Source organism: Macadamia integrifolia, unplaced genomic scaffold (genome assembly GCF_013358625.1).
Source record: "Macadamia integrifolia cultivar HAES 741 unplaced genomic scaffold, SCU_Mint_v3 scaffold1648, whole genome shotgun sequence".
NCBI lineage: Eukaryota > Viridiplantae > Streptophyta > Magnoliopsida > Proteales > Proteaceae > Macadamia > Macadamia integrifolia.
In genome coordinates this window covers 47,297-75,264 of record NW_024868290.1, presented here as the reverse complement: position 1 = coordinate 75,264, position 27,968 = coordinate 47,297, and the positions used below count along the sequence as shown (strand labels likewise).

The 27,968-nt window shown below is 37.8% G+C and overlaps 1 protein-coding gene across 4 annotated transcripts; it reads left to right on the top strand.

Moving 5' to 3' along the window:
• LOC122064442 (CBL-interacting serine/threonine-protein kinase 24) lies at positions 1–26,662 on the top strand. Of its 4 annotated transcripts, XM_042628135.1 has the most exons (16): positions 2–235; positions 400–660; positions 11,327–11,389; positions 11,521–11,592; positions 12,785–12,892; positions 13,514–13,588; positions 13,695–13,748; positions 18,311–18,436; positions 21,159–21,248; positions 22,154–22,276; positions 22,722–22,841; positions 24,352–24,468; positions 25,623–25,679; positions 25,785–25,859; positions 25,966–26,137; positions 26,340–26,662. In XM_042628135.1, the coding sequence occupies exons 2-15, from the start codon at positions 502–504 to the stop codon at positions 26,101–26,103; spliced, it is 1,377 nt and encodes a 458-aa protein (XP_042484069.1). In that variant the 5' UTR covers positions 2–235; positions 400–501; the 3' UTR covers positions 26,104–26,137; positions 26,340–26,662. The 4 variants fall into 4 exon arrangements, with proteins under 4 accessions (XP_042484072.1, XP_042484069.1, XP_042484071.1 ...); XM_042628137.1 differs by lacking the exon at positions 26,340–26,662 and having other exon boundaries at positions 25,934–26,136; XM_042628136.1 differs by lacking the exon at positions 25,966–26,137 and having other exon boundaries at positions 4–235.
• Positions 26,663–27,968: the final 1,306 nt, after the last annotated feature.

The following is a 27,968-nucleotide window of genomic DNA, read 5'->3' as shown; positions in this document are numbered from 1 at the left end:
GGACGGAATAATTACAGTCTGGAACTCTGAGGAGTGGGGGCCGTTGGGGCTTGTAGGCCCCAACGCCCTGTATTGCTTGTTCTTCCCCGCCTGCAATTTTAAGCCTCGACGGTCATACGGGACGAATCGAATTTGCCATTTTGCTTGGCAATCAGCATTTGGCAGAGCTCGTTGATCTCTTTTATTGGGCGTGCTTCAGCCAGATTTTGTTTGATCATCAGATTCATCGGCCGAGGTAGCTACCAGAAGCAACAATGCCCGCAAAAATTCGCATTTGCTCGCATAATTGCATACGCTAAGATGCTGCAAATTCGCATTTCTGTTTTTGGACTAGGGTTATTTATTTATTTTTTTTCTCGTTCTTTAATCTATCCATATTAATCAATCATTTCTTCTCAGATTTTTGGGAGTTTTTCCTTCCCCATTCTCTAGAAACGGAGAACTTGGGGGAGGGTATAATCTGGAGTACTTCGAAGAAATGAGATTTAAGAAATTGTGAAAATGGTCGTGAAAAGTCTTGGTAAGTATGAGATTGGCAGAACAATTGGTGAAGGAACCTTTGCAAAGGTTAAATTCGCGCAGAATACAGAGAATGGGGCGAGTGTTGCAGTGAAAGTTTTGGCCAAAAGTACTATCCTTAAGCACAAGATGGTGGATCAGGTATTTTATTATTTTATTTATACTTTAATTGTTCATACCAACAGTCCAATGTTAAAGCACAATATAAAAAGTGCCCTGTTTACCATATTTCATTGGGAAGGGTATACTGGAACTTTTCTGTTCCTCCCTCCTCCATTTGACCATCTTATTTTTTACTTGCAATTGCTTTTATGTTGTTGGTCCTGTCGTGGGTCTCTATTCTTATTTAGAATTTGAACTTTGAACTCAATTGACTGCTGACTGGTGTGAATTAAGCTACAATTGTAGGATTTGGTTGAAATTCTTCTTCTCCGGTGACTTCTTAAGCAATTGGAGGAAATGACCGTATGAGACGAGCAAGTCACATGGTTTTATATAAAATAGAAATTGGGAATATAATTATTGAAAAGAACAAAAAAATTGCTTTCAGGTGTATCAAAAACAAAGAAAATAGAATAAAGATTCCTATGTTGTTTGAACTGTGGTATACCAGATGATATGAAAAATTTAACCAAGAAAACATTCAACTCTTAAGTAAAAGAAACTTTGGTCTAGAGCTTAGCAAATTGAATGGAGGCAACAGGAAAAAATGGCAAGTTTAGATTTATTCCACAGAAAGTCCAACTATATATTTGATGTATTTTTGAAACTTATTAGCAAATGCGTTTGATTGTATATATTACTATCACCTAACTTGAGAGATGGAATTTAAATACTCAATCCCAACTTTGAATTTGATGACATAGTTCTTTGCTCAATTTCAATACAAACTCTTCATTTCTTCATCTGCTATAAGTGTTTGTTAAATGGAAGAATAATAAAGAAGGAAATGGAATTTAATTGAGTGGTGAGAACCAAGACATCCAGATTAGCTGATACCAATATAGGGTAACAGTTATTATAGAGGCAAATAATGAAATGAAATCCCATGGCCATATTTACCTACCGAAATGGTAGGCAGACCCACATAAGCAAAGAAGGAGAAGAAAAAGGGAAGAATATGGAATTGAAAAAAAGAAAAAGAAAGAAAAGTCCATGTTCTTGCATGATATTGAAGTATGGCAAGTTTCATCCGAAATGGAAGGTGGTGCCGGTGACATTGGAGCTATTGATCTAGCTATGAAAATGAAACATAATATTCAAGTTGTATAGGTACTTATAGCCAAAGAAAGTTTGTTAGTGTTGAACCAAAAAGGTTCTATATTTATTATGTGTTTTGCATATAAAAACCCTATTGATGTGTGATTGGAATTTTTTTTTTTTTTTTCGTTCATATGCTTAAAGAAAGATAGAACTTAAGTTATCGAGGTGGAATCCAAGCTTTGAAAGATGGCATGATAGATGTTGGAGAAGAGTTACTATTGATGGCCTTCCATGGGGAGCTTGTAGAAACGCAACCCTAAAATGATGCAGAAGATAATGGAAAAACAAGAACAAGCAATGCACACAGTTTTACGAGGTTCGGCAAGATTGCCTACGTCCTCGGTGAGATGAGATCCTGCTTCACTATCAATGGAGAATAGGGTTACAGCGCTCGTCCTCACACCTCTCAGTATTTCTTGCATTATAGAGAAAGAAACCCTTGCTACAAATATGTAGTCAAAAACCCTAATCTGGAAACTACAAAACTGCCCTCAAATAAAAAATTCGAGTAGGGGGCGCAGCCCCCGTTATGCAGGAGCCTCCTGTGCCCCTTGCAACCCCCACGGCCCGCTAACTGGTTACCGAGACCGCCGTGCTGCCTGTCGCGGTGCATGCATCAGTACTCCCTGGATTAAACTGTGATGGAATACAAGACATTGTACACCAACAGAGCTATGGTCGTCCGTGCCGTGAGAGTCAAGTGCTTCAAATGAAAATCAAAATTGAAGAAGTCTTTGATTAAGATCAAAATTGTGGAGCTTAAATGTGTCATTCATATGTAATCTTTGACCTAAATGTTTATGAGTTTGATTAAATTCTTTCCATTATGATCAAACTAAAAAATGGTTTGAACTTGAATTTGAATATCATAGAGAAAACCGTGCTTGACTCTAATATCATTGCCTATAAAAGGCTTGAGTCTATAACCAAGATAGTGTCTTGAATCAAAAGAAAGAATGAGCTTAAGAGATAATATTACATTGAAGAGGGAAAAATATTCTTCTGAGAGCCATTTTTGAGCTTCAATGGTGTAGTTTTCAAACTTATGAAGATCTTGCTACAAGTAGGAGTTCCAAGCTCACTATTGTGCTGGTGTACAATGAAGAAATCCTTGGCTAGCGGTCCAGGTACTCAATCCGATAGACTATGGTTGAGTTTGTGTGAAATCCTTAGTCTAGTGTGGCTTGGGTGTTCAATCCGATGGATTGTGATTGAGTTGTGGAAATCCTTGGCCGAGTGGTCTGGGTGCCAATCTAATGTACTATGATTGGTTGCCAATCCGAAGGATTGAGTTGGTTTGTAAGGCTTGTCTCTTGCCATTTGGAAAGGAATCCCCATAGTGGAAATAGAAATCCTTAGTCCGGTGGACTTGGGTATTGGATGTAGGATCTTGGATTAGAATCATTCTAAATCCTTGTGTCTTCCGTTGTTTCTTTCCCTATCTCTTCCTTGCACTTTCTTTCTTCCTTTCTACTTGCTTCTTCCATAGTTACAATCTACCTTGTATATGTTTCCTTGTTAGCAAGTAGTTGAAACCAAGAGACAACTAAGTGCCTCATACCTTCAAAGTAGTTGAACACTCAGAAGTAGTTCAAGATATCTAGTAGGAAAACAACCTTACTGAGTTTTCAACTTATTACAAGTAGTTGAAACCAAAAGCCATGTAGGCTAACTGTATACATCCATATTTGTAGAGCCTATCAACCCCTCAAAGTTGTAGTAACAAAATGACCTTCTAAAGGTATTAAGTTAATTCAAAGGAGGAATTAGCTTGAAATTTTTTATACCCAATTGGCTTGGGTGTTGCCATTCAATCCAACAATCATATTGAGTTGTTTTCTTCATAAAGTTGTAATCTAGATCAACATAGATAACTTGCTATTTCAAATATGAGTTTTTAGATCATCTTGGGGACTGTCTGAAGGTGTAATGCATTTCCGTTTTTCGGATTAGTACAATGCTTAGCAGAATAAGTTCTTTAACCATAATTGTTACCTCATACCAACTAGGTTGGCTCAATGAAGTGCTCTTCCATTCCATTCTATGCAAGTGCATATGATTTATTGAAACATTAGACTAAAGAGTTCTCATTTGTTTGATTTACATCATTTTAGGCCTTCTCCGATTTTATCAGTACATCCTCTTTGTACTGGTGCTCTTCTGCACATCTGGTGTCTCTTGTTGCATGTAGTTGAGAATCAAAGATTTAGAAAATGATTTGAATTGTTAGAAATGGTAGAGGTCTTTCTTATTTATAAGAAGATTACAATAAATCAAATAAGGGAAGTAAGATAATGCTGAATAAGCGTCCCTATCTGAAAGATTTACTATGGTAAATAGTAAATAATAAAACTTAACCAAGGTAAGAATAAAACTAACTACAGTCATATCAACACTCCTCCTCAAGTTGGTGCAAATATATCATACATACCCAACTTGGAGATGAGAGGATGAAATGCCTTACAGTGAACAACCTTGGTAAACACATCAGCTAACTGATTTGCAGTACTAACAAAGGGAATGCAAACAATCCCTTGGCCAAGCATCTCTTTGATGAAGTGTCTATCAATCTCAATATGCTTGGTCCTATCATGCTGAACGGGGTTGTGAGTGATGCTGATGGCTGCTTTGTTATCACAATACAAATGCATAGGACCTTCAAGATTAACTCGGAGATCACTCAGTCGGCTCTTAAGCCAAACCAGCTCACAAATCCCTTAGGCCATTGCGCGATACTCAGCTTCAGCACTAGATTGAGATACCATGGATTGTTTCTTGCTACGCCAAGTAACAAGGTTCCCTCCAAGGAAAGTACAATACCCAGAGATAGATCGTTGATCATCAATAGATCCAGAATAGTCAACATCAGTAAAGGCCTCAATCTTCAAGTGCCCCTGATTAGAATATAAAATACCCTTTTTAGGAGTAGATTTCTAGTACTGTAGGATCCGGTACACAACATCAAGGTGAGGTGTCCTGGGATCATGAAAGAAAGGCTAACAATACCCATAACATAAGCAATATCGGGCCTGGTGTGGGATAGGTCGATCAGATGGTCAACAAGTATTTGGTACTGCTCTGCTCTTTATCAACAGAGTCATCTATTGCACTGCACAGTTGATAATTGACCTCTATAGGGGCATCCGCAGGCTTACACCCAAGCATACCTGTCTCATTAAGGAGATCCAAAACATATTTCCTTTGAGAAATGAAGATACCTCTGTTAGACCTAGCCACTTCAATCCCAAGGAAATACCGAAGGGGTTTTAGGTCGTTAGTCTCGAACTCTGCCGCTAATAAGGCCATAAGGTTGGAGGTCCCTCATCATTGTTACCAATAATCATAATATCGTCAACATAGACAATTAGAGTAGTGACCTGGTTACCTTTCACCTTTGTGACAAGGTGTGATTAGCTTGACTTTGTCTATATCCAAAGCTTATCATAGCTTTCATGAACTGGACAAACCATGCCTTAGAGACTGCTTGAGGCCGTACAACGACTTCTTCAACTTGTAGACATGTCCGGCATTGGAAGGAGTGGCAAAGCCAGGAGGAACATTCATATAAATTTCCTCGTCTAGATTTTCATTCAAGAATGCATTCTTGACATCCAGTTGTTGGAGATTCCATCCCAGATTTATAGCAACAGATAACAATGCCCTGATAGAGTTCATCTTTGCAAAGGGCAAAGGTTTCCTGGTGATCAATCCCATATGTTTGGGTAAAGCCCTTAGCCACCAAGCGTGCCTTGTACCACTTAACTATCCCATCAGCTTTCTGCTTGACCGTAAAGACCCACTTGTACCCAACTAATTTATTTCCTTGAGGAGGAAGAACAAGTTCCCAAGTACCATTTTTATCCAATGCCAACATTTCCTTAACTGTTGCAACTTCCCACTTCAGATCATTTATGGCTTCCTTCCAACCCTGTGGAGTAGACACAAAAGTCAACGAAGAAACAAATTTGCCCTATAGGAGGGAGATGCATAGGAAACAAAATTGGAGATGGGATGCTTGGTACATGAACAAACTCTTTTTCTAACAGTGATAGGAAGATCGTCCATTATAGGAGCAAAAGGTATAATATCAAGTATGGGAGACTCTAGTAGCAGGTATAATATCAAGTATGGGAGAAGTATTACCTGATACTAGTAGATCCGATGGAGGTGCTTTAGAAGGGTATGGCTGGTTACCAGTGGTGTCTTGCTCCTTGGACCTTCGAGTGTAAGTGATCACATCTCTTACAGACTGATTTGGTGGTTCCCCCTGAGCGGGAGGCATACCCTGAATAGGAGACGTATCAATAACAAAAGTAGGCTCTTCCTCAAGACTCTCCCCCTGAAGAGGTGACGTGAAATACACCTCAGACTCATGAAAAGTGACATCCATGGTGACATACAAGCCCTTTGGAGAAGCCGAGTAACCAAGGAAAACACACTTTAGAGCCCGAGGAGCAAGCTTGGACCTTGAAGGAGAGGAATTATGGGCAAAACAAACACACCCAAATACCCGAGGAGGAAGGCTAGAAACAATTGTAGGATTAGGGAGAAAAGAAATTGGGGCCTTAAAGTTAAGTACACTAGAGGGCACCCGGTTAATAAGATAGGCAGCAGTAAAAACGGCATCGCCCCAGAGATATTTAGGAACACCAGTAGCAAACATTAGAGCCCGAGCAACATCAAGGAGATTATTCTAATGCTCTGGAATCCCATTTTGTTCAGGGGTCCTAACACAAGAAGTTTCGGAGAGAATGCCCTGAGAATCAAGGTAGAATGCCCTGAGAATCAAGGTATTCCTGAAACTCCCCAGCTATATAGTCAGTGCCATTGTCACTTAGAAGGACTCGTACAGTGGCATCAAACTGGGTACGAAGCATGATATGAAAAGATTTAAAATAAGAGAAGCATCAGACTTATTATGCAATAGATATACCTATGTCAGACGAGTACAATTATCAATAAAAGTAATAAACCAACGAAAGCCATTCCTATCAATTGTCCGAGAAGGACGCCATAGATCTGAATGGATAATAGAAAAAGGAATCTCACTTTTATTTTCAGTAGGAAAGTAACAGTTGCGTGTATGTTTAGCAAACTCTCATACATCATGCTTAAGTTGGTCCAAACCACAATGTTTAACTAAATTAGGAAACATACGACGTAAAATATGAAAAGAAGGATGTCCCAGACGACGGTGCCACTGGTGGAGTTGAGAGGAGAGCTGTTATAACGGGAAGTATGTGCTGCCACAGGAGTAGGCACAGCCGGTGGAGAATCCAATTAGTAGAGCCCATCACGGACCTGACCATACCCAATCGTTGCACCCGTCACCAGATCCTGAAAAAGGCAGTGGGTAGAAAAAAAGTGAATTAAATAATTCAACTCATTAGTTAAGCGATAGATGGAAGCAAGGTTAGCATATAATTTAGGGACATGTAACACAGATGGAAGAGAAATTGTAGAGGTACAAGAAACGAAACCTTTACCCGAAATGGGGGACAAGGAACCATCAGCCACACGTACCTTATCCCGATTGGAACAAGGAATAGAGGTATGGAAGACTTTAGAGCTACTTGTCATGTGATCGGCAACACTTGAATCAATTAATCATAAAGGAGAATGAGAGGAAGAAACAAGGAAACTACCTGTTTGAGCAAAGTTGGAAACAGGAGAAGGAGCAGGAGAAGCGCCTAACTGTGTCATTAGTTGCTTAAGGGTAGCAATTTGATCTGGAGAGAACGGTGCAGTAGTGGAGGCACTGTTAACAGACTCAGACAGATGAGCCTGAGGGCCTTGTTTTCCACTTTTGCTATTACGCCCACCCTTGGGACGACCATGTAGCTTCCAGTATGTTTCCTTGGTGTGGAGAGGATGACCACAATAGTCACACTAAACAGTTTCTCAAAGAGTGGTAGAACCCTTAGATGGGATTTCTGCAGTTGGAGTAGCCAATAGTGCAAACTGAACAGTAACTGTAGAGGGTAGCGTAACAGAGCGACGATGATCCTCAGATAGAACCAATTTATATACCTGGAGAAGAATTAGAAAGATCTCACGACCTAATATCTATACCCTGATCTGATCATATTCGGGGTTAAGACCTGTCAGAAAGTCGTATACCCATTCAATTTCACGCTCCATCTGAAGTGTACCAGCATCAGTAGGGCATACTATAGAAACTGGATGATAGAAATCTAGCTGTTGCCAGAGGCTGCATAAGGTGGAATAATACGCAGAGAGACAACCCTTTCTGAGTAGTGGAACAAACAGTACGACGAATCTCATAGATTTGGGCATAGTTCCCTCCCTGAGAATAGGTTTGCTTCACTGCATCCTAGAGATCATTAGCAGAGTTGAACAAGACAAAGCTTGGACTAATAGTAAGGTCCATAGAATTTATCAAAAAGGACATAATAATGGCATGCTAACCAAATGTTAGCGGTGATAGGATAGGGGTATCCCCAATGTTAAAACCAGAGGAGTTTTTTCCCACGAATAGTAAAAAGACAAGAACAAGACCATATGAGGTAGTTCTGACCATTAAACTTGATGGGTCCAAGATAAAGAGTGGTCTGAGTACTTGAACGATGTCCATCAGGGGCCTCAGTAGGTAGCACAACATCCTTGGCATCATTACTTACAGTAGTTGTAGCTTAAAGGAGAGAGAAAGCACACGTGGAAGGAGAGCACGGTAGCAACAGGCGTAGGCATAAGCAGGTGCAGTCGAAGGTGTAGGCAGGCAGGCAGGCAGGCAGGCGATGGTAGCGGCAGTGATGAGAGGCGCAACAGCAGGTTACAGACAACAACGGAGATAGGTGGTAGTAGGCAGTGGTGGGCGGCGGCAACAATGAGAGGTGCATCGGCGGTGGTAGCGACGGTGAGGCACAGGCAACAGTGGGGCGTGAGGAGGTGCAGGCAGTGACAAGGTCCAGGGAGTCACAGTGGTAGCAGATGTAGGCACGGTAGAAAGGCGTGGTGAGTTAGGGTTAGGTTTACATGGAATAGGGTTTAGTCTGCCATGCTAGACTAGGAGGCGAGGGCCCCTAGGGGCTGAGAAGAAAACCAAAAAAGAAAAAAGAACATTTAGGGGTTTTTTCCTCTGATACCAAGTTGAGAATAAGAGATTTAGAGAATTATATGGCGTCACTAATGATAGAGGTCTTTCTTATTTGTAAGAAGATTACAACAAACAAACAAGGGAAGTAGGATAACATTGACTAAACGTCCCTATCTACAAAATACGTTGACTAAGCGTCTCTATCTACGGTAAATAGTAAATAATAAAACTTAACCACGATAAGAATAAAACTAACTACAGCCATCTCAACACACATTACTAATAGAGAACTTGGAATGGTGATTCCAAAACTACACCCTTAAATTCCATTGAAGATAATTCATTAGTTCTTGCATTGGTACTACTATTATGGTGAACCAATTTGTTTTTATGCCAGGAAATCCACAATAAAAGCTATTTACTTAGGACACTAATGGAATGATTTAGAGATTGCAAGAAAGATTTCCAAATATTGACCTAGAAAAAGCTTATAACATAGTCCTTAGAGAGTTAATTTGGAAAGTACTAGAGAAGAGAAGTGTTTTCAGTAAATGTACATAATTAAAGATATATGAGATGATGTGGTGAGTAGTGTAAGAGTTGTAAGGGGTCAAGGTGGTGAATTCCTAATTATGATTGGGTTATACCAAGGATCAACTTTAAGCCCTTATTTGTTTGCTCTTATCATGGATGACTTAACTAACTAGAGACATTCAAGATGAGGTTCTTTAGTATATGCTTGTTGTTGATGATATTGTTTTGGTGGATGTGACAAAAACAAGGATTAATGCCAAGTTAGAGTTATGGAGATCAATGTTGGAACAATAGGTTTAAAGATAAGTAGAATAAAGACAGAGTATATGGTGTATAACTTTAGTTACACTAGGATGGATAATGAGATGGTGAAAATTGAAGAGAGGGAGATTTTGGAAAGTGGTTATTTAAGGTTAGATTCAATCATAAATAAAGGAGGTGATATAGAGGATGATGCTTTGGTAGAGAATTAAAATAGGATGGATGAAGTGGAGAGGTGCATCCAAAGTGTTGTGTGATCGACATATTCGTTTAAAACTTAAAGAAAAATTAAAGGATAGTCAATGACCGGCTATGATATATGGTGCAGAATGTTGGGCAATTAAGAAGCATAATGTAGATAAACTTAGTATTACATGTAGAAGCTCGGTCTAGATCCTAGAACGACATCAACTAGAGCTGTTTGGAGGGCAAAGATCTATGTTGCCGATCGCTTTTACGTGGGATGTCCTGGAGGTGTTGCTTTGTTTCTTTCCCTTTCTTCTCCCCTTTTTTTCCTTTGCTTTTTATTTGCAAACATGTCTATCGTAGATTCATGTAGCTGACCCCATTTAGTTGGGATATTGTTTTGTTGTTGGATTTTTTTTTGGTTATTCATGTAGATAAACTTCGTGTAGTGGAAAAGAGGATGTTCTAATGGATGTGTGGCAAAACTAGGAAGCATTAAGGGTTGATCATACTAGAGCTGATTTGGAAGTAGCTCCGATACATGATAAGCTACTAGAGAGTCATTTGAGGTGACATGACCATGTCCAACAGAGGCCTTTGGATGCTCAAGTATGGACTATGGAGAAGTGGTTTGATTCAGATTGAAGGAACTAAAAGAGCTAGGGGCAGACCTAAAATGACCCTAGGAGAAGTGGTGAGGAAAAATGTGCATAGTTTAGGCCTTGTATCAAGTATGACCTCAAATAGGGCGCATATTGGAAGGCAAGGACTCATGTAGCTGACCCCATTTAGTTGGGATAAGGCTGAGTTGTTGTTGTTGTATACTTTAATTCTCTGATTGTGAGTCAAAAATTGATATTATTATCATTGAGATTAATGAGATCAACAGTGACAAACGTGCTAAGCAATGCCTAAAGAGAGCCCTAGATTCTTAATCAAATGAAGGCTCTCTATTGATACATAGGCTTTGGTTTAAGATATTATGAGATACTCTGTAACCTTGCAACTATCAATAAACGATGGCTGCTTAACCATTTCATGCAAATGCAAAACACTCTACAAGCATAAATAGAGATAATGTCCTCTTAGACTGCATAAATTTTATAGTGGTCATCTTATGCACGTCCTTGTACTCTTGTAGCAGACTTCACAAGTGTGTAATCAATTTGATTCCCACTATTGAAGAGAGGAGAGATTTTTCTAATGGCAAAATACTCTCCTATGGGGCTCATTTTTGCATCTTTTAATGGAAACCTTGGTTGGTTGCTATGTGGTTGTCATGTCATTTGTTGCATCATAGTTTTGGTGGCGAAAATTTTCAATTTCTCTGGACAAAATGTCTACTTGGTTTCCATTGTATTTGAATCCTTTGGTTTTTTTTTTTTTTTGGGGGGGGGGTGTTTTATCTTGCTGAGGATTTTTAGCATGTGGTTTCATTTATTCTCTTTCCTTCACTGTCCACTATGTAATCTACGGGTCTAACTTTTTTTTTGAGGTTGTTTCCAGATTAAGAGGGAAATATCGATAATGAAGATTGTTAGGCATCCTAACATAATCGGGTTACATGAGGTATAACCCCTGGTTAATGTCTATATGTGTTTCCATCGGTCGTTTTTGTATGATAAAAATGGGCCTTGTCTTGCTAAAATTTTGCTGCTTCTTGCCTGTACTAACATTATTTTTTCCCCCTGTTTTTAAAGGTTTTGGCCAGCCGGACAAAGATATATATCATTTTAGAATTTGTCACTGGTGGAGAACTATTTGATAAAATAGTAAGGCCTTTGACAAACTCTTTCAACTAGCCTTGATTCCAATAAACTTAAGACTGATAGATATTTTTGGAGGATTTTATCAAGCGAGAACTCAGAGCAATAAATTCCTTTTAAATTTGATGTTTATAAATAAAACTTCAGACTAAGATTTTACAACTTTGATTTTTATTTGAAATTATGATGATTCCATCTGTTGGAATTGTAGGGAAATGAAATAAAAATAAAATAAAATAAAATGATTCTCCTTTAATTATTACTACAATGATTGTGGGACTAACTCAAAAGACTATCTAATTATAGCAATTAGATTTATTTCACTTTTCCTACCAAATTCCTTGGATTTAAATAGAAAAATAACGAGTTCATTTGAAAACTTTAATTTCCATATTTGGGAAGTTTTTGAGTTATAAGATCATGATTCCAAAAGTTTATATTTTCTTTTCTAAATTAATTTCTCCTCACTTCATTTTTCTTTACTTGCAATCAGGCAGACCTGATATGTTATAATTCTTTTTTATGTAGCTTCTAAAACTACAAGGAAATGTTGGATCTATTCGACCAAAAAAAAAAGTCTGTTCACACTTGGACATTTTGAACGCAAAAGTGCAACAAAAGGACCAACTCAGTTTTGACTTGATAGCATTACAATTTGAATACTCCATGCATGAGATGAAACAATCACTGTACCTGATTGTTACGAGTAATAGTTGCTAATGAGTCTAACATGTGTTTGGGAATATTGTTACGATGTTATCAACATGGCTTTCCACTTGCCTTTGATAGGTTTTGATTTCACTGTTAGACAGTGGAAGATACTTTCATCAGTATGTTGGAAAATCTGCACTATATGATATTGAAGTGTTCTGCCAGGAAATCATATTGCATACTTTTAGGGGTGGTATCTATTTCTAGAATTTTTTTTTTCCCCTGATGGACTCTAAACTTTGCTAGGGTCTCCATATTGCATTTCTCTACTGTTCGAATTTAATTTCCTGTTGTATCAAAATGGAGGTGATAGATATACTTTATAGAATTTTATTTGCATATGGTGTACCTTTTCTGTTCTGCTCAACACTTTTTGGAAGCCATTATTTAAAATTTATGATTTCTTGGCACAAGTTATAACAATTAGATGGTATCCCGAGTCTTGGCAATTCTCTTTGTTATTGTTCTGGGCCTTCTGGCTATGCAGGTTCACCAAGGAAGGCTCCCTGAGAATGAATCACGGCGATACTTTCAACAGCTTATAGATGCAGTTGATTACTGCCACAGTAAGGGTGTGTACCACAGAGATTTGAAGGTGTGCCTCTTCTTGATGTTTAACTTACACATAATTCTTGTATGAACCCATGGTTGTTAATGGGCCAGCTTAACTTATAAATCCATATTGAGTCTGCTTCTAGAGTTGTACAATTCTAAAGAAGAAGGCCTTCCTGATATTTTGCTTGCAAACCCAAACCCAAAACCCAGCCCAAAACAGTCACCTGGCCAATTTTTATCAGAATATATTTACAAAAAATTGGAACTGTCAACCACAACGACTGAAATCCACTCAATGGATGGTGTGGACTGAAAACCATCAATCTTGAAATAATTTTTGTTTTTTTTTTCCTTTCTTGATTTGTTTTTTTCCCCTTACTATTGGTAACAAAAGAGAGAAAAACAAAAAAAGAAGAGGCTTCTCTCCTTCTGAAATTGTGAAGGACTGTAATGATGAATCAGGCAGCATTCTCAAAGTGAAGCCATGATGCCTTCTTCCTGCGCTGAATTCTGTACTCTGATATTGAAAATTTGGCTGAAATTTTGGAAAATAAAATAAAGATCACATCTAATCTTGTAACCATTTCCCTCTTGATGTTATTATTGTAGCTCCCCAATTAATCTTTCTTTTATTCGTATCTCTTTGCTTTTCCTTTTGTAGCCTGAAAATCTTCTTCTTGATTCCCAAGGGAACTTGAAAATTTCTGACTTTGGACTCAGTGCATTGCCTCAACAAGTAAGCATGCCAACCTCCTTTGTTGCACCAAGTCACACCAGGCAGTTTTGCTTCTAACCATTGTACCTCCTTTGTTGCCTTTGTTTCTCCTTATTGCTATGTGCAGGGTGTTGGGCTTCTTCATACACCATGTGGAACCCCAAATTATGTTGCACCAGAGGTACACTCGTTAAGCATCTTAAAGATAATGGAGTACATTTAAGATGGTTAAGGCATACGTTTTGTGTCAACATGATACGAGCATGTCATAGTCATATGCTTCGCCATTGCTTTTAATCTTCTGAGTCCGCCCTCTGATAAGTAATAACAAGTATTTGTATGGAAATGGTCTCTAATAATAGATTTCCAAATGCCCAACATGGTTCTTTTGGCATAATTAATAACCTCAGTCCTCATATGCTATAGAACTAATTTTCATGTATATATAAATGTATGTTATTAGAAATTAGAATACTTTTTTATCTTGAAAATATTATTCTTCCTAACTTATTTCCCATCTTATTTAACCTCAGTGTGCATAATATATTACCTGATATGACTCTTTCTCTCTCTCTCTCTCTCTCTCTCTCTCTCTCTCTCTCTCTCTCTCATGTGCTCACTGCTTAGTATTATGATTGCTTTTATAACCAGATGAAACTAGGGGTCAACCCGGAAAAAGAGGGACAGACCCTTTTTGGTCCAGTCTGAAGCCCCAAAACAACTTAAAACTTCTAAAAACAAGAACTGGCCTATTTTTCGGTTTGAGGTTTGGTGTGGTCTTGCAGACTATGTAGTCTACTTAGCTAAATAGCTAATTCCAAAATTTTAATGAATGAAAGGAACTTAAAGCCATTGTTTCCCACCTTATTATGGGGGGAAAAATGAAGAACTGAACGTTGTTTTCCATTTTGGTGAGAGACCCACTCCTTACTCATGCTTGTAGACTTTCCTTTTCTGTTTGCTCCGTCTGTATTCTGTAATCTTCTGAACGCATGAAATCCAAGTTTGAATGGTGTCCCCAAATTTCCCGTTGAACATGTCATATTTTAGGTACTTATGCTCCTATATCTCAGATTATTACCAAGTGGATGATATTGATGGCTGAGTTACTAGGCCCTATCCTGAGTCCTGACTGCTTGGGGTGGGTAATTTGATTCCTGCACCATTGTTCCACTTTTTAGGCCATATCTCTGTTGACTCATAAGTGCTCATATTGTTCTTTTCGGTTTTTCCAGAGTGATAACCTTAGATATCTAGGTTCCCTCATGAATAAAGAAGGAGAAATAGAGGATGATATTATAAAAAGAATTATAATAGGGTGGATGAAATGGAGGGGTGCATCAGAAGTATTTTGTGATCGACATGTCCCTTTAAAACTCAAGGGAAAATTTTATTGAACAGTTATACAACCAGAAATGCCATATGGGGCTGAATGTTGGGCAGTAAAGAAAATTTTTTTAACCAAACTTAATTTGGTGGAAATGAGTATGTTGCAAGGTTATTAAGGCAGTGAGGTGACCGAGGCGTTTGAGGGTCTTTCGGAGCACTTTGGCGATAGGGCGGGCATAAGGCGTCGCCTTATTGAATAAAGCGTTCTAGTGTTTTATTTTTTATGTAATCATTCTATTCGGCTCTAATTACATATTAAAAATTATATAATACTACTCATATGCTAAATAAAGAATAAAGGTTCATACTTCATACTGATGCAAGATATTTATAAAAAAAAACAAAAAAAAATATAATAAAAAAATAAAAACAAATCAATAAAGCGAATAACAAGTTATCATCTTCATCAATCATCATCATAGCATATAATAATAAATATATAATTACACAATCAATGTTGATGACACAGCAGCCGACCTTAAACCAATACCAGAACCAAGGAAGCTGCATAAAAAAAAAAAAAAAAAAAAGGAAAGTTGCAGAATAAGCCATAATACTATATCCAGCAGTACCATCTCACAAAGATTAAATCAGAAAGCTACCAGCCACAAAAAGCAATACTTGATAATCAAAAGAATAAGACCTAGGCTACAATACACAATCAATATTGATAACCAGCAGCCAAGACAGCCAAGAACATCAAACCAGAACCAAGGAGCTGCATGTTCATCAAAAAAAAGAAAAAAGCTGCAGGTTTCAATGAAGAAGTGAAGAAGAAGAATGGAGCAGATAGAAGGGAGACTGGGAGAGGAAAAGAAAGCAGAAAAAAAAAATGCTGCAACAGAGGAAAGGAAGCAAAAAAAAGGAAGGTAGAACCGTAGAAGGGAGAGGAAAAGAAAAAAAATTTCTCTCGTACTGCAGTTCCACAGCTCCAGCTCCAGTAAGAAAAGGAAAAACAGAGGGAAATAGAAGAGATTATGAGAAAGAAGAAGAAAATATAGTTTGTAGAAACCGTAGAATGAAGAAGAAAGAAGATGAAAAAGAAATTAATAGTTGCATCAAATGTTCCTGTCTTGGTCCGAGGAATGTTCACCGGTGGAGTTCCGTCACCACCGGAACAAGGTCCCTAGGGGGAAGGAGGAAGGACTGCTGCATCGGCCCCAAAACCCTTGCACGATTTCTCAGTTAGTAATGTAATGTGATCTGTGTTTTTTTTTTTTTTTTTTGGGTTGAGGTTTGTTCTATTTAAATACCCTTGATCCCATGCTTTTCATGTCTAAACTTTCCCATATACCTGCCAATCAATAAAATCTATAGGGAATTAGTGGTAAAATAGTTAAAAAAAAAGTAAAAAATGGGCATAAGGCGACCACCTTGCCCATGAAGCGTCATAAGGTGCCTAAGGCGTCACCTTATAGCGCCTTAACAGTTAAAGCGACTGCCTTATGTGCAGCCAATAATGCGATGCACTGCCTTATGCTCCTAGTATCGCCTCAGCGCCTAGGCGTCGCCTTATCAGCGCCTTGGCGACGCCTTAGTAACTATGGTATGTTGCAATGGATGGGTTGTAAAATTAAAAAAGATAAAATAAAGAATGAACGCATTTGAGCAAACCTGGGCATTGCCCCTATTTATGATAAGTTGCGTGAAACTTGTCTAAGGTGGGATGGATATGTTCAGTGGAGGCCTTTGAATGCTCCAGTATGAAGAAGTGATTTATTGCAAATTGAAGGAGCTAAAAGAGCTAGAGTTTAGGCCTAAATAACCATAGAAGAAATTTTCAGGAAGGACACGTATAGCTTAGGATTAGAATCTTGTTTGCCTATGAATAGAACTGATTGGAGAAGTAGGATCCATGTAGCGACCCCATTTAATTGGGATGAAGCTGAGTTGAGTTATTGAGTTGTATCAATTCAAGTCATTTCCATGCTTCCCCCCTCCTTCAAACGCCATCTCATTGCTAAATTTCATGGTCTTTGTTGCACATGGCCAAACAATCTGAATCATACTTTCTGTCATCTCACCGCCAAGTGTGATTACCCTAGTTTCCCTAATATGAGTGTATTTCTGATTACATCCTTTCGTGTCTTTCCACTTGTTCATTTAATCATATCTGTATCTTTGCTGCACTGTCTTCAATGGTTTTAGTAGAAGGTTTCAGTGACATAACACCTTGTCTCTCCATCCACCCTACATTGAGAAAACATTATTTTCAGTCTCTATTCATTGCTGATGGAACCAAAATAATGAAATGGTCACTCAAAGGTGTTTCTTTCTCGTCATTTTTACCCGCTCCATCATTTCTACTCATAGTTTACTTGATTGCACCCCATATATTCTTTACTTGTCTTGTTTATCTTAAAACTTTTTGAATGTGAAGCATCTCATCAACAAACAACATACACTATAAGGCTTTGTCCTGTATAAATCGTTTGCACAATTGTAGGAAAATCATAAAGTTTGGGGGTAAATTTATGCTTTTGTGCTTGCTTATTATTATAGTTCACTAAATTTGAAGACAGTGGGGTGGAAGGTACCTTTTGCTGCACTCGGTGGATGGAAATACTTAATCACTTACTGAAGCAAGTAAGCTTCTATGTTGAGCAATCTCCTCAATGATTCTTCCCCAAATTATCTTTGATGGGAGATAATTTCAACTATTTTATTAGTCTCTATTTCATATATGAGTTAGGAGAGAAGATCATGACAGTTCATAAATAAACCCACTATCTTAATCCCTATTTATTAGATATTGAACTGTTAACTATATGAAAAGATTGTTTTCCCATAAAATGAGTGGCCTCACATATTTATTTGTACCTGTTAGAAAGATGGCAGGACATCTCTTGCTGTGGCATTTTAGTTCTTACTGTAGGATGTCAAAGCATTTGGAAGTGGTCAGTTTGAGAGAAGATCACGACAGTTCAGAAATAAACCCACTAGCTTAATCCCTATTTATTAGATATTGAACTATTAACTATATGAAAAGATTGTTTTCCCATAAAATGAGTGGCCTCACATATTTATTTGTACCTGTTAGAAAGATGGCAAGACATCCCTTGTTGTGACATTTTAGTTCTTGCTGTAGGATGTCAAAACATTTGGAAGTGGTCAGTTGGGGTACTAATGTCGTTTGAGAGATTCACATAGTTTTGATCAAATATTTGCATGTTTAGCATATAGGGTATTCTTTTGCATACATGCTAACTGCAGTTTTCTTTTGTGGGTGTCTCCACCCATATGTATGCTTTCAGTAAATAATAGATGTTATGTATAATTTTATTGTGCTCAATTTTCTCTGTCCCATTCTAATGTAAATTCTATATCACCCTTAATTAAGTAGTTGTCTTCAAGGTGCTCAGCCACCAGGGTTATGATGGTTCTGCTGCGGATGTCTGGTCATGTGGGGTCATCCTCTTTGTTCTGATGGCTGGATACCTTCCATTTGAAGAGATTGACCTTCCAAATTTATACAGAAAGGTACAATACTGTTGTATTTCTTTGCTGAGTTGGATGTATTTAGGAATTGCAAAGCACATTATGTTCACACTATACTTTGATCTAATTTTTGACATGCATGCTCAATTGTAGATGCCTGTTTATTCTTTTTCCGTCCATCTTAGAAACTTGGGGATTTCCACTAGTTTAGTTTCATACCTAGCTGGACAATGGAAGTGTTTGCTAGTAGGATATGTTTAACTGTTGGCTTTCTACATTTTATTACCTTGGAAAAGTTAGGGAGCCATTGAATAATTGAAATTATGTATTAAGTTTTAGAGAATGATACAGAAGGGCCCACTTTAAAATTGCTAAACTACCTATAAACAATCAGTTGTACGTGGAAAAGTAGAACTTTCATCAAACAGTATGCTGACTCCTGGTCAGTGTTATGACCTAGCACATTCATTGGCTGTAAATTGCACTTAGTCACAGATGGGATATTAAACAATACATCTCCTGCTGGTCAATGATGTAAGACTAAGGCTACTAAAGGGTAGTAAGTTAGTAGTAAATTTAGGGATATGTAAAACTGAAGATAATGTAATAGAAGAAGAACGCTGAATATTACCCTTTCCAGCGACAGAGGATAGGTTGCCATCTGCTACCCTAACTTTATCTCTGCCTAAAGTGGGTGAGTATGCTAGAATAAGCTAGAAGAACCGGTCATATGATCAGTGGCACTGAGTCAATGATCCAAGGACTAGAGACTACATATGCACAGTGACCACCAAACAAGATACCTGAATGGGCAAAATTGGTACCTGAAAGGGTTGAATTGGCACTGAAAGAAGATTGAATGGAGTTTATTTGAGATGGCTATATGTTGTTTTGCTGTGGGATACAGTTGGGTGAGAGGCCTTAGGTGAGATGCCTAAACGTGAGGGGTGAGATGCTCAAAACCTAACCTTCTTTTCCTCTTTCTCAACCCTCCATCGAAATTTCTTTATTTCTTTTATTTTCTTCTTTATTCCAACTTGTGAGAGAGTGTTTGAGAGTTATTGCGAGAGTGTTTGAAGATTTGAAGCCCTCTAAGATTACTGATCAGAAGACACACACACAACCTTTTGGTTGTCAGTTACAGGGTTTTCTCGGGAAGAATGTTCGAGTGCATAACTTCTAAACTAGATATCTGATTGCTGCAGGATTTTGAGGGTTTGTTATGGACCTTAGGAGGACCACTTGATCCAAATTTGCGGATCATCTGATGCTCCCAACTATACTTCTTGAAGAAACACAGAAAGCTTCCCTTTTCATGCAATCAACATATCTCTCAATTCAGCCAGCGGAATTTGTTCAAATGTTTGATGGTTTGTTCCCTCATATAGGATGGATCTCCATTTAATCCAAAATTCAGCTCCATCTGACTTGTGTTTTTTGAGTAATCGAAATCTCCTCTATTTTTCCCTATTTTCCAGATCTGAGTTTCTATTGAATCTGGACTTGATTTGTGTGTTGGAGTTTATGATGAACCCCTTGGTTCTTTAGTCTTACATTAATGGGACCGGAAGAACTCAAAGCCACAAACCGGCTTACAAGGTGAGGGAACCCAAGACCAACCAGCCCACCTCGATTCCTTGGTGAATCGTTGTGGGATCAGCCCCTGATATGACTAATATGGGACCGTAACAAGTCCCGGACACGAACTCAAAGTAAGTAAAAATATTCACGTCATTTTGATTTCGTTGGTTAAATGCATCCAAATATAAAGACAAACAATCCTAATTGTATCCTGGAACTGAATCTAAATTAAGCTCAACTTTATCTCCTACAACACCTAGCGTTGGCAAAACAGCAATAAAGTATAAATGACAAAACTAACCCCATAGAAAAATTCCCTAAATATCCCTATTGAGGTTGGTCCAGGCTTGCAACTGCATCAATCATTCCATTTGGACACTTGCCTCTCACACATTCCTGATGACCTTGGCCAAAATGTAAAATAAATAAGGGAGAGGGTGTTGTAAAAGGCAGTGTGGCTTATGCACCAATGTAGGGACGAATGGGAACTCATGTGGAAGCGTCAAAAGTGGCAGAATTTTCACCTTTCATGTGGGGCAGGGCGGTCGTTTTGCCTTCCCATGTGTCTTGGCGCAGGGAACACACTGCCTTTTCTGGTTCTTTTCCCAATAAATAAATAAACCAGAATACATGGTCAAGAATCTGCGGACATTGCAATAATGAAAAAAGGAAGAGAGAGAGAGAGATTGGGAGCTAATCTATTACGTGGTTGTTTATCAAAATGGAGTAGAATTCATCCGTCTGTGCTAAGACTACTGGTTGATGAAGAAAAAGCCAATAAACAGAGAGAATGTACTGTATCTGAAACTTCCAGTGTCTTCTATTAACAATGAAAAATGCTCTTATCTATGTATCAAGATTTTGTTTTAAAAAAAAAATTTAGTTCCAAGCTGTCGAAGTATATTGGTTTTTTGTTTCTCTTGGGCAGTCCAGTGCCATAGGAATTGAAAGGTTAAGAGAAATGAACAACTTTCGCTGCATTGCTTAGTTTGCAATATGTATTTATTGGAACATAGCCTGTTAACATATTATCACTACTAAATTGGTTTTAACATGCATGCAGTGGACTAGATGTTTATCATGTCACTTGTAAAGTAGGAGAATGAGGATCTTTAGTTACATTTTGAAAAGATGTATGCTAGGCCTGATGATTTTCTGTCTATTCGCTCTGGTTTCTTTGTAGATCAATGCAGCAGAGTTTTTCTGTCCACCATGGTTCTCACCTGGAGTGACTTCACTGATAAAAAGAATTCTAGATCCCAATCCTAAAACTGTGAGTATGCTGATCATTGTCCTTTCCATTTGCTCTCTCTCTCTCTCTCTTCTCTCTCTCTTCTCTCTCTCTCTCTCTCTCTCTCTCTCTCTCTCTCACACACACACACACACACACACACACACACACACACTTCAGTGAACGGTTAGCTGCTCCTTGTTAGAAAAACTATAATTGATTTTATGATGCATAAAAAAGATTTTTTTCTTTTCAAACTCCAATTAGCTATGTCGCTTTTCTAAATCAATAACCAGGTATGTATTTACAGGGCACAATGAAAAACAAGAAGACATTTCACATCACTGATCTTGGTATCCTGCATATATGAACTTTAAAATGTCGATACTTTATCTTATCCCTAGTTCCAATTTCTCATCTCTAACTTTATCTGGTTTCATGGATCTGTTATCCTGCATATATGAACTTTAAAATGTTGATACTTTATCTTATCCCTAGTTCCAATTTCTCATCTCTAACTTTATCTGGTTTCATGGATCTTTTCTTTAGTTGATAACAATGAAATTATATTAAATACAAGAAGAGTGTTCATTATTGTATATATATATATATATATATATAAATGTAGATTCCGTGGTAGGTTTTGTGGTTAGAAACAACAGCCGCTTGTAGTCTATTCTTTGGAAAAAAAAAGTGCCTGCTCTAAGTCAAAAGGTGCTGCATCAGACAATGGTCAAATTGTTTGCACATGGGAACAAAAAATTATATATGTTGATTCTTGACTTGATGGGTCCCAAATAAGCACGAAATATTCCCTGGGAGTTGATAAAACTTCAGTCTATGATCTGCTTTTCGTATGTTTGGCCATGCCATTGAAAGTTGAAACACAATCCTCTGTTGATTCTTTCTTTTCTTTCATTTGTCATGTTTTTGCCATGTCCATGCAGCGTATTCAAATTAAGGGAATAAAGAATGATCCATGGTTCAAGAAAAGCTATGTTGTTGTTAAACATGCAGAAGATGAAACAGTAAACCTGGATGATGTTCGAGCAGTATTTGACGACGTTGAGGTTGGTGCCTTTTGTTTCCTTCATGATTTGTGTGTTTATATTCCAGCAATCCATTTTACATAATCAACAAGAAATACCACTGAAAATTCAGCTGAGTCTTAGCGCAGCTAAATGGGGTCAGCTACTTGAATCCTGTTTTGCCAATAAACCCAAGAAGAAACTTAATATCCAGGATTCATGTTAAAATGTTTGGCTGAGGTTTTCACTTTGCTGGCTGCCTACATGGCACACCAATCCTCCTTTACCCTTAGCTTGGGACTGGCAGCATAAAAGATATGGGCAGAGTTACAGCAATCATTAAGAAATCTTATATTTATGTGGATCTCAATACGGGAAATTTATTCTGATGTTATTGCCTTCTCGGCACATTTCTGTTTTTGGCATGCTTCCTGTGTACATCAATTTATGTATGTAGCTTACGAGGCAGTTTCATTATTTCTTGCAGGATAAATTTGTTTCTGAGCAGTCAGAAGGCAATGAAAGGGGTCCTTTGATGATGAATGCATTTGAGATGATTACCCTTTCCCAAGGATTGAATCTATCAGCATTGTTCGACAGGCGCCAGGTATAGCTTTGTGCTCTTTTCACAAACTAGAGGTAAAATATCTCTTACAGGGTAACTGAGGGAAACTTTCAACAGTATAGTTGTAGGATGATTTATTTGCATATTTGGATCATACTCTTTAGGTACTTGAGGTCAACAAGGTTATGTGATTAGGAGAGTATATGATACATGCAATTAGGACATGGAGATCCTGGAACCAACCAATGGCTGCCAAGATTTAGGGCTCAATTTAAGAGAAAGCATTGTGATTATCAGAGAAAATATTCCCGACGATCCTACAGTAATGGGGGAGGGGGTATTGGTGAATTATAAGCTTAGAAAAGATTCCAGTTCAGAACTACTTGAATCCCAAAAAGAAAAAAAATTGTACATTTTTCTTGCTTCTAGAAAATCTAAAATAGTTTCTAATGAAGTCAAATAAAGATAAAATGTCAGCAAAATATGGAAGAGTATGTTCCTTGGAGTTCTTAATCCGTATTAATTGTATAAGGCTCATGTCAATTGATTCAAAGCTCTCTATCCTTCTGTGTGTGTGTGTGTGTTTGTGAGAGAGAGAGTTGGTTGACGCAGTCCCAGTTGGAATTACGCTGGTCTCTTCTAAAACTTCTCTTTGTTGCATTGTGAAATTTGAGATTCCTTCCCCTTGATCGTTGATGCAGTTCTAGATTGCATTAAATTGGTTTCAGAGTATGTTCTTCTGAAAGAGTATTGTTGCACTTTGGGATCGAGAAGTGCTTGATTTGCAGGTCAATATTTTTCCCGTCATTGCTGAAAACATTCCAAGGATTCAAGTTAAAGTTCTTGGTCAAATGAAAAATCTCAACTTTCTACTTACTTGACCAACAATAAAACATCAAGCGTGACCTTGAAAGCATAATATATTGACCTGCACATTGTGCGTCGATCACTCATTGGATACATCCTCATTTCAATGTTAACATTAATGTATAATAACTCAGGAGAGTTGTTCAACTATACCCATGGTATTTTAGAGATTCTAGAATTACAGATGGCTACTGATCAACTGTCATTTTCATCTAAAAACTAACCTAACTGCTTAACCTCTCATACATCATACATTGTTTAGATACATTGAAATAGTAACTTGATCTCGAGAGCTGTAATAACAAACTTTCTATTTACTGTTTTATTTTACCTTTCCAAAATTATCCCATAAATGACTAGAATATAAAATGAAAGAATCTCATTAAATATGCTGGCTAATGGACCACAAAGTTGCCAATGTGTCTCTTTTACATCTATTTATATTATATCTGGACGTTTATCTTTGTCCAACAAGAAAAATATCATCTGACATATTCTTGTTCTACAATAAGTCGTTAACTTATGTTTGAAAGGCAGGATTTTTGTTCATACTCAGCAATATAATATGCTAGAGTTGGTGGCCTTCATGGTTGTTAATGCTTCGGCTACTTTGCCACACTTGTCTCATGCCAGGATCTGTATACACAAACTCAGTGTTGGGTAATGGACTTCCTCTCTTTGGCAGGACTATGTAAAACGACAAACTCGTTTTGTTTCTCGTAAACCAGCGAAAGTCATTATATCAACTATTGAAGCTGTCGGAGAATCCATGGGTCTCAAGGTCCATACGCGTAACTACAAGGTAAATATTCTCATGTTTAGTTTTTGCTCATTAGTAGTGTTTCTTGTCAGAAACAATGTAATACATCATGAATTCATTACTGGAAGCCATGATCTATCCTTAAAGTGATTTTGATAGATAAAAGATTGAGCTATGAAAGTTGGGAGGGGAGAGAACTCCTATCCTCGAAGGTGAAGGCATGGCTTTGTAGATTCTATATTCAATTATGCCCCTATTTTGTCATCAGTCCTCCCTCTACCTTTGTGTCTCAAATAAAAACATATTTTTGTACGCTTGCTAATGGTTTGAATTCACCAGATCAGAGGAGAAGAACACTACTTTATCATTGAGACAATGTTTAGGCAAATTAGGAAGAATGAAATCCCAGTGTTAAAGGGCATGAACCTTGAGTGAGATATTACTTGGATGTTATTGTACTGAAAGAAAGATCAATTCACCCCAACAGATGGGGTAAAGCAGAAGAGTTTGGCAGCACCACAGTTCAAAGTGAAATACATGATCATAGTAGGACAACACAAATTCCTATATTAAATAGCTTTAAATTGAACATACTATTACATTCTTTGTCATTTGGGCAAGGATCAAATATGAATTGTGAGATTTAAGTCCTAAACTATTAATATGGAGGCATTTGGGACATCTCCAGGCACTTGTAGAATGTCAACAATAAGATGTTCCACCAACGAATAGCTGCAAAAGAAGCACCTGTGTTCTATACTGGGCACAACACTTAGAATGGTATGATGAAGGTAGCCTCGCTTTCATTGGCACCTTGTACAGTGTATCCCATTCATCAAATGCTCTTCCTCTTCATCTATGGGTATCTTAGGTTTTTTCCTTTCAGGACATGGACTACTGTTCTGACAATGCAATTTTCTTAACAACAACTCAGCCTTTTCCCAACTAAATGGGCAACATGGATCTATCAAAGGAAAAGATAAGAGGTAGAAGAGAGAAGGGGGTAATCAAGAAAAGAATTAAGGGCAATGCAATTTTCTCAGTCTATGCTTAATTTCCACTTCCACATTTTACTAATGTTTGGTGATAATTGGGCTTACTTTTTTTTCTATTATTACTGCTAATTGATGAGTCATTTGTGATAGACTAATTTCTTGTCCAAAACTGTTTAATCTAATCCCTTCATTTCACGGCAGGTGAGACTTGAAGGAGTATCTGCAAATAAAAGAGGACAGTTTGCTGGTGCCCTAGAGGTGGTTTTGCATCTAAATTTCCAATACTTTCCTGGTTCTTTATGTAGATGCTTTGGTTGCAGTGATAGTAGTCCTCTAAACAATTTTTTTTTGTTCCTTCGCCAGGTTTATGAAGTCGCTCCTTCCCTCTTCATGGTTGATGTTCGAAAGGCTGCTGGTGATACACTTGAATATCACAAGGTTGGTTCTCTTTTGGATATTTTCCTTTATAAAATTCTCAAGTATGTTTTGAACACATGAACTGAAATTGCCAGATGAAAGAAATGAAATTAGTATCTTGTGCCAGTACAGAAGAGTTAATGCACAGCTTCATATTATTAAAGATGAGTTGCTAAAAAGTGGTTCAATTTATCCAAGGCAAAGTTCACCTTTCCTTGCTTGCACCCAAGAGCACAGCATCACTCAGGCATTGCCTTTCTATTAAAGCACGTGTGTAGAGCAAGGCAAGAGAGGCCCAGGCAAGAACCTGAATGAAATATTTCTTGGAAGTGTTTGTGTGACCTGTTTTATTACCTATTAATGAATCACATGTTTTATCTAAGCGTTTGCAATGTATTACTAGTCTAGATGATTCTATGAATGCACATCTTGTTGGTCATGACATTACTAATTTCAAGTTATTCTCCTAACAACACCTTCAATCCTTTTCTTGTTCTGCAGTTCTACAAGAATTTCTGTAGCAAACTCGAACATATTATCTGGAGAGCAACAGATGAAGCTGCAAAATCCGGTTTACTAATAACTTGTCGTTGATACAGTGATTCATGCGGGGTGATGCAAATGAAGTAAGCAGGCTGAGCCTATTCAACCTACTTAACCTCAGCCACAGTCAGAAAGATGTTTGTGTACCACTAAAAGGAGTCTTGGCAATCCTCAATGTATTCTATATGTGTATATATGGCTTGTAGATCTGTGTGTTTCATACCTGTTTGGCTGTAAAAATGATGTTGACATAATGTTATTTAAAATCTATTGGCTCCTAATACCACATTGCATGACCCATTGCTTTCGTATTTAGAGTTTCATAGGCTGCTGCACATGAATAGGCAATGGAGCAGTATAGTGGCTTGGCTTACATGGTCAATTTCCTTTACATTTTAGGGCCAAGTTGTCCCACACCCACAGTTAGAGAATCCCTTGACTGATAGGTTAGGATGGTGTCTATAGCATAGTTAGTAAGTTTGGGAACAGCAACAAAGAAAGTGGGTACAAATATGTGCCACAATTAAATGGATCAAACTTTTCAAAAACTTTGGCATAATTAAATGTGTATGGCAATGATACAGTGTGTGTTTAATATGACCGCTATGTAAGCAAAAATATGGATATATATATTAACTATGTAACAAACTTGTACATGACTTAATGAACAAAATAATAGCATGTATCCAATGATTTTATCAAAAGGAAGCTTCACAACTAAGATAACAAGAAGACTAATTAATCAGTGAAAACAAATAAATTTTGATGTTGAGAGTGGGTTTTGAACCCACGCCCTTTTGGCTGCTAAAGATCCTTGGCTGGTTGGGTTTGTTTTAATTTAAGACAACATCTGGAAATGGAGGAACGACAGGCGCTATGAAGAAAGAAAGAGATCTCCTTCTTTGATTTTTAAATTAATAAAAAGAGATCTCCAAGAGGCAGATCTAAACTTGTCAGGGTTTGTGAATTAGGTTCTTTGGTTTGAGGCTGAGTCTTCTCTGCTGATGGCAATGCCGAAGGTAGAGATTTCTTAGTTGGTTTGTGTATTGGCTTGATTTTTTATGAATCTCTAGCCAAAAAAAATCAGTGAAAACAAATAGACTGTTTTCCCAGTGAAATTGGCATAATCTCTCTTTCACTTTGGGGGTTTCTTTTGGGTTGGGAAAAAGAGAAAGCGACCGAACGTCACTGGAGCTGCAATAGGGTCGGGTTTTGAAAAGTCTACGCCCAACACGGGATTCCCAAGGCTCAGCCTGAGCCCATTCTGACTCTAGGTCAGGTTGATATTTCAACCCAGGCCCGGCCCTGTCGGGCTCAGTATGGGCGGGGCTTCGCCTCATAATCATTAAACCATTTGGTTAGTCGAATTATAACCAACTTTTTTCAATAGGTAGGCTACAAAGGGGGTGAACTCATAACCTCTTAATTGTTAAATGTTGGTCTTTACCAACTCAGATATCCCTTGGAGTTAATAATTAATATTGAAAATATCCATCATCATCCCTCTTATTTATAGAGTTTCATTTCCCTGGATTTGTGGGATTGAAATGCAACAACCTAATTCCCAACCAGATTATATACAGGGCT

Excerpts from the sequence above, each read along its gene's own strand:
- LOC122064442 (XM_042628135.1), top strand. The coding sequence starts at position 502 with ATGGTCGTGAAAAGTCTTGGTAAGTATGAGATTGGCAGAACAATTGGT. Across the intron at positions 24,469-25,622 it reads TCCATACGCGTAACTACAAG|GTGAGACTTGAAGGAGTATC; the intron begins GTAAATATTCTC and ends ATTTCACGGCAG. Across the intron at positions 25,680-25,784 it reads AGTTTGCTGGTGCCCTAGAG|GTTTATGAAGTCGCTCCTTC; the intron begins GTGGTTTTGCAT and ends TTCCTTCGCCAG.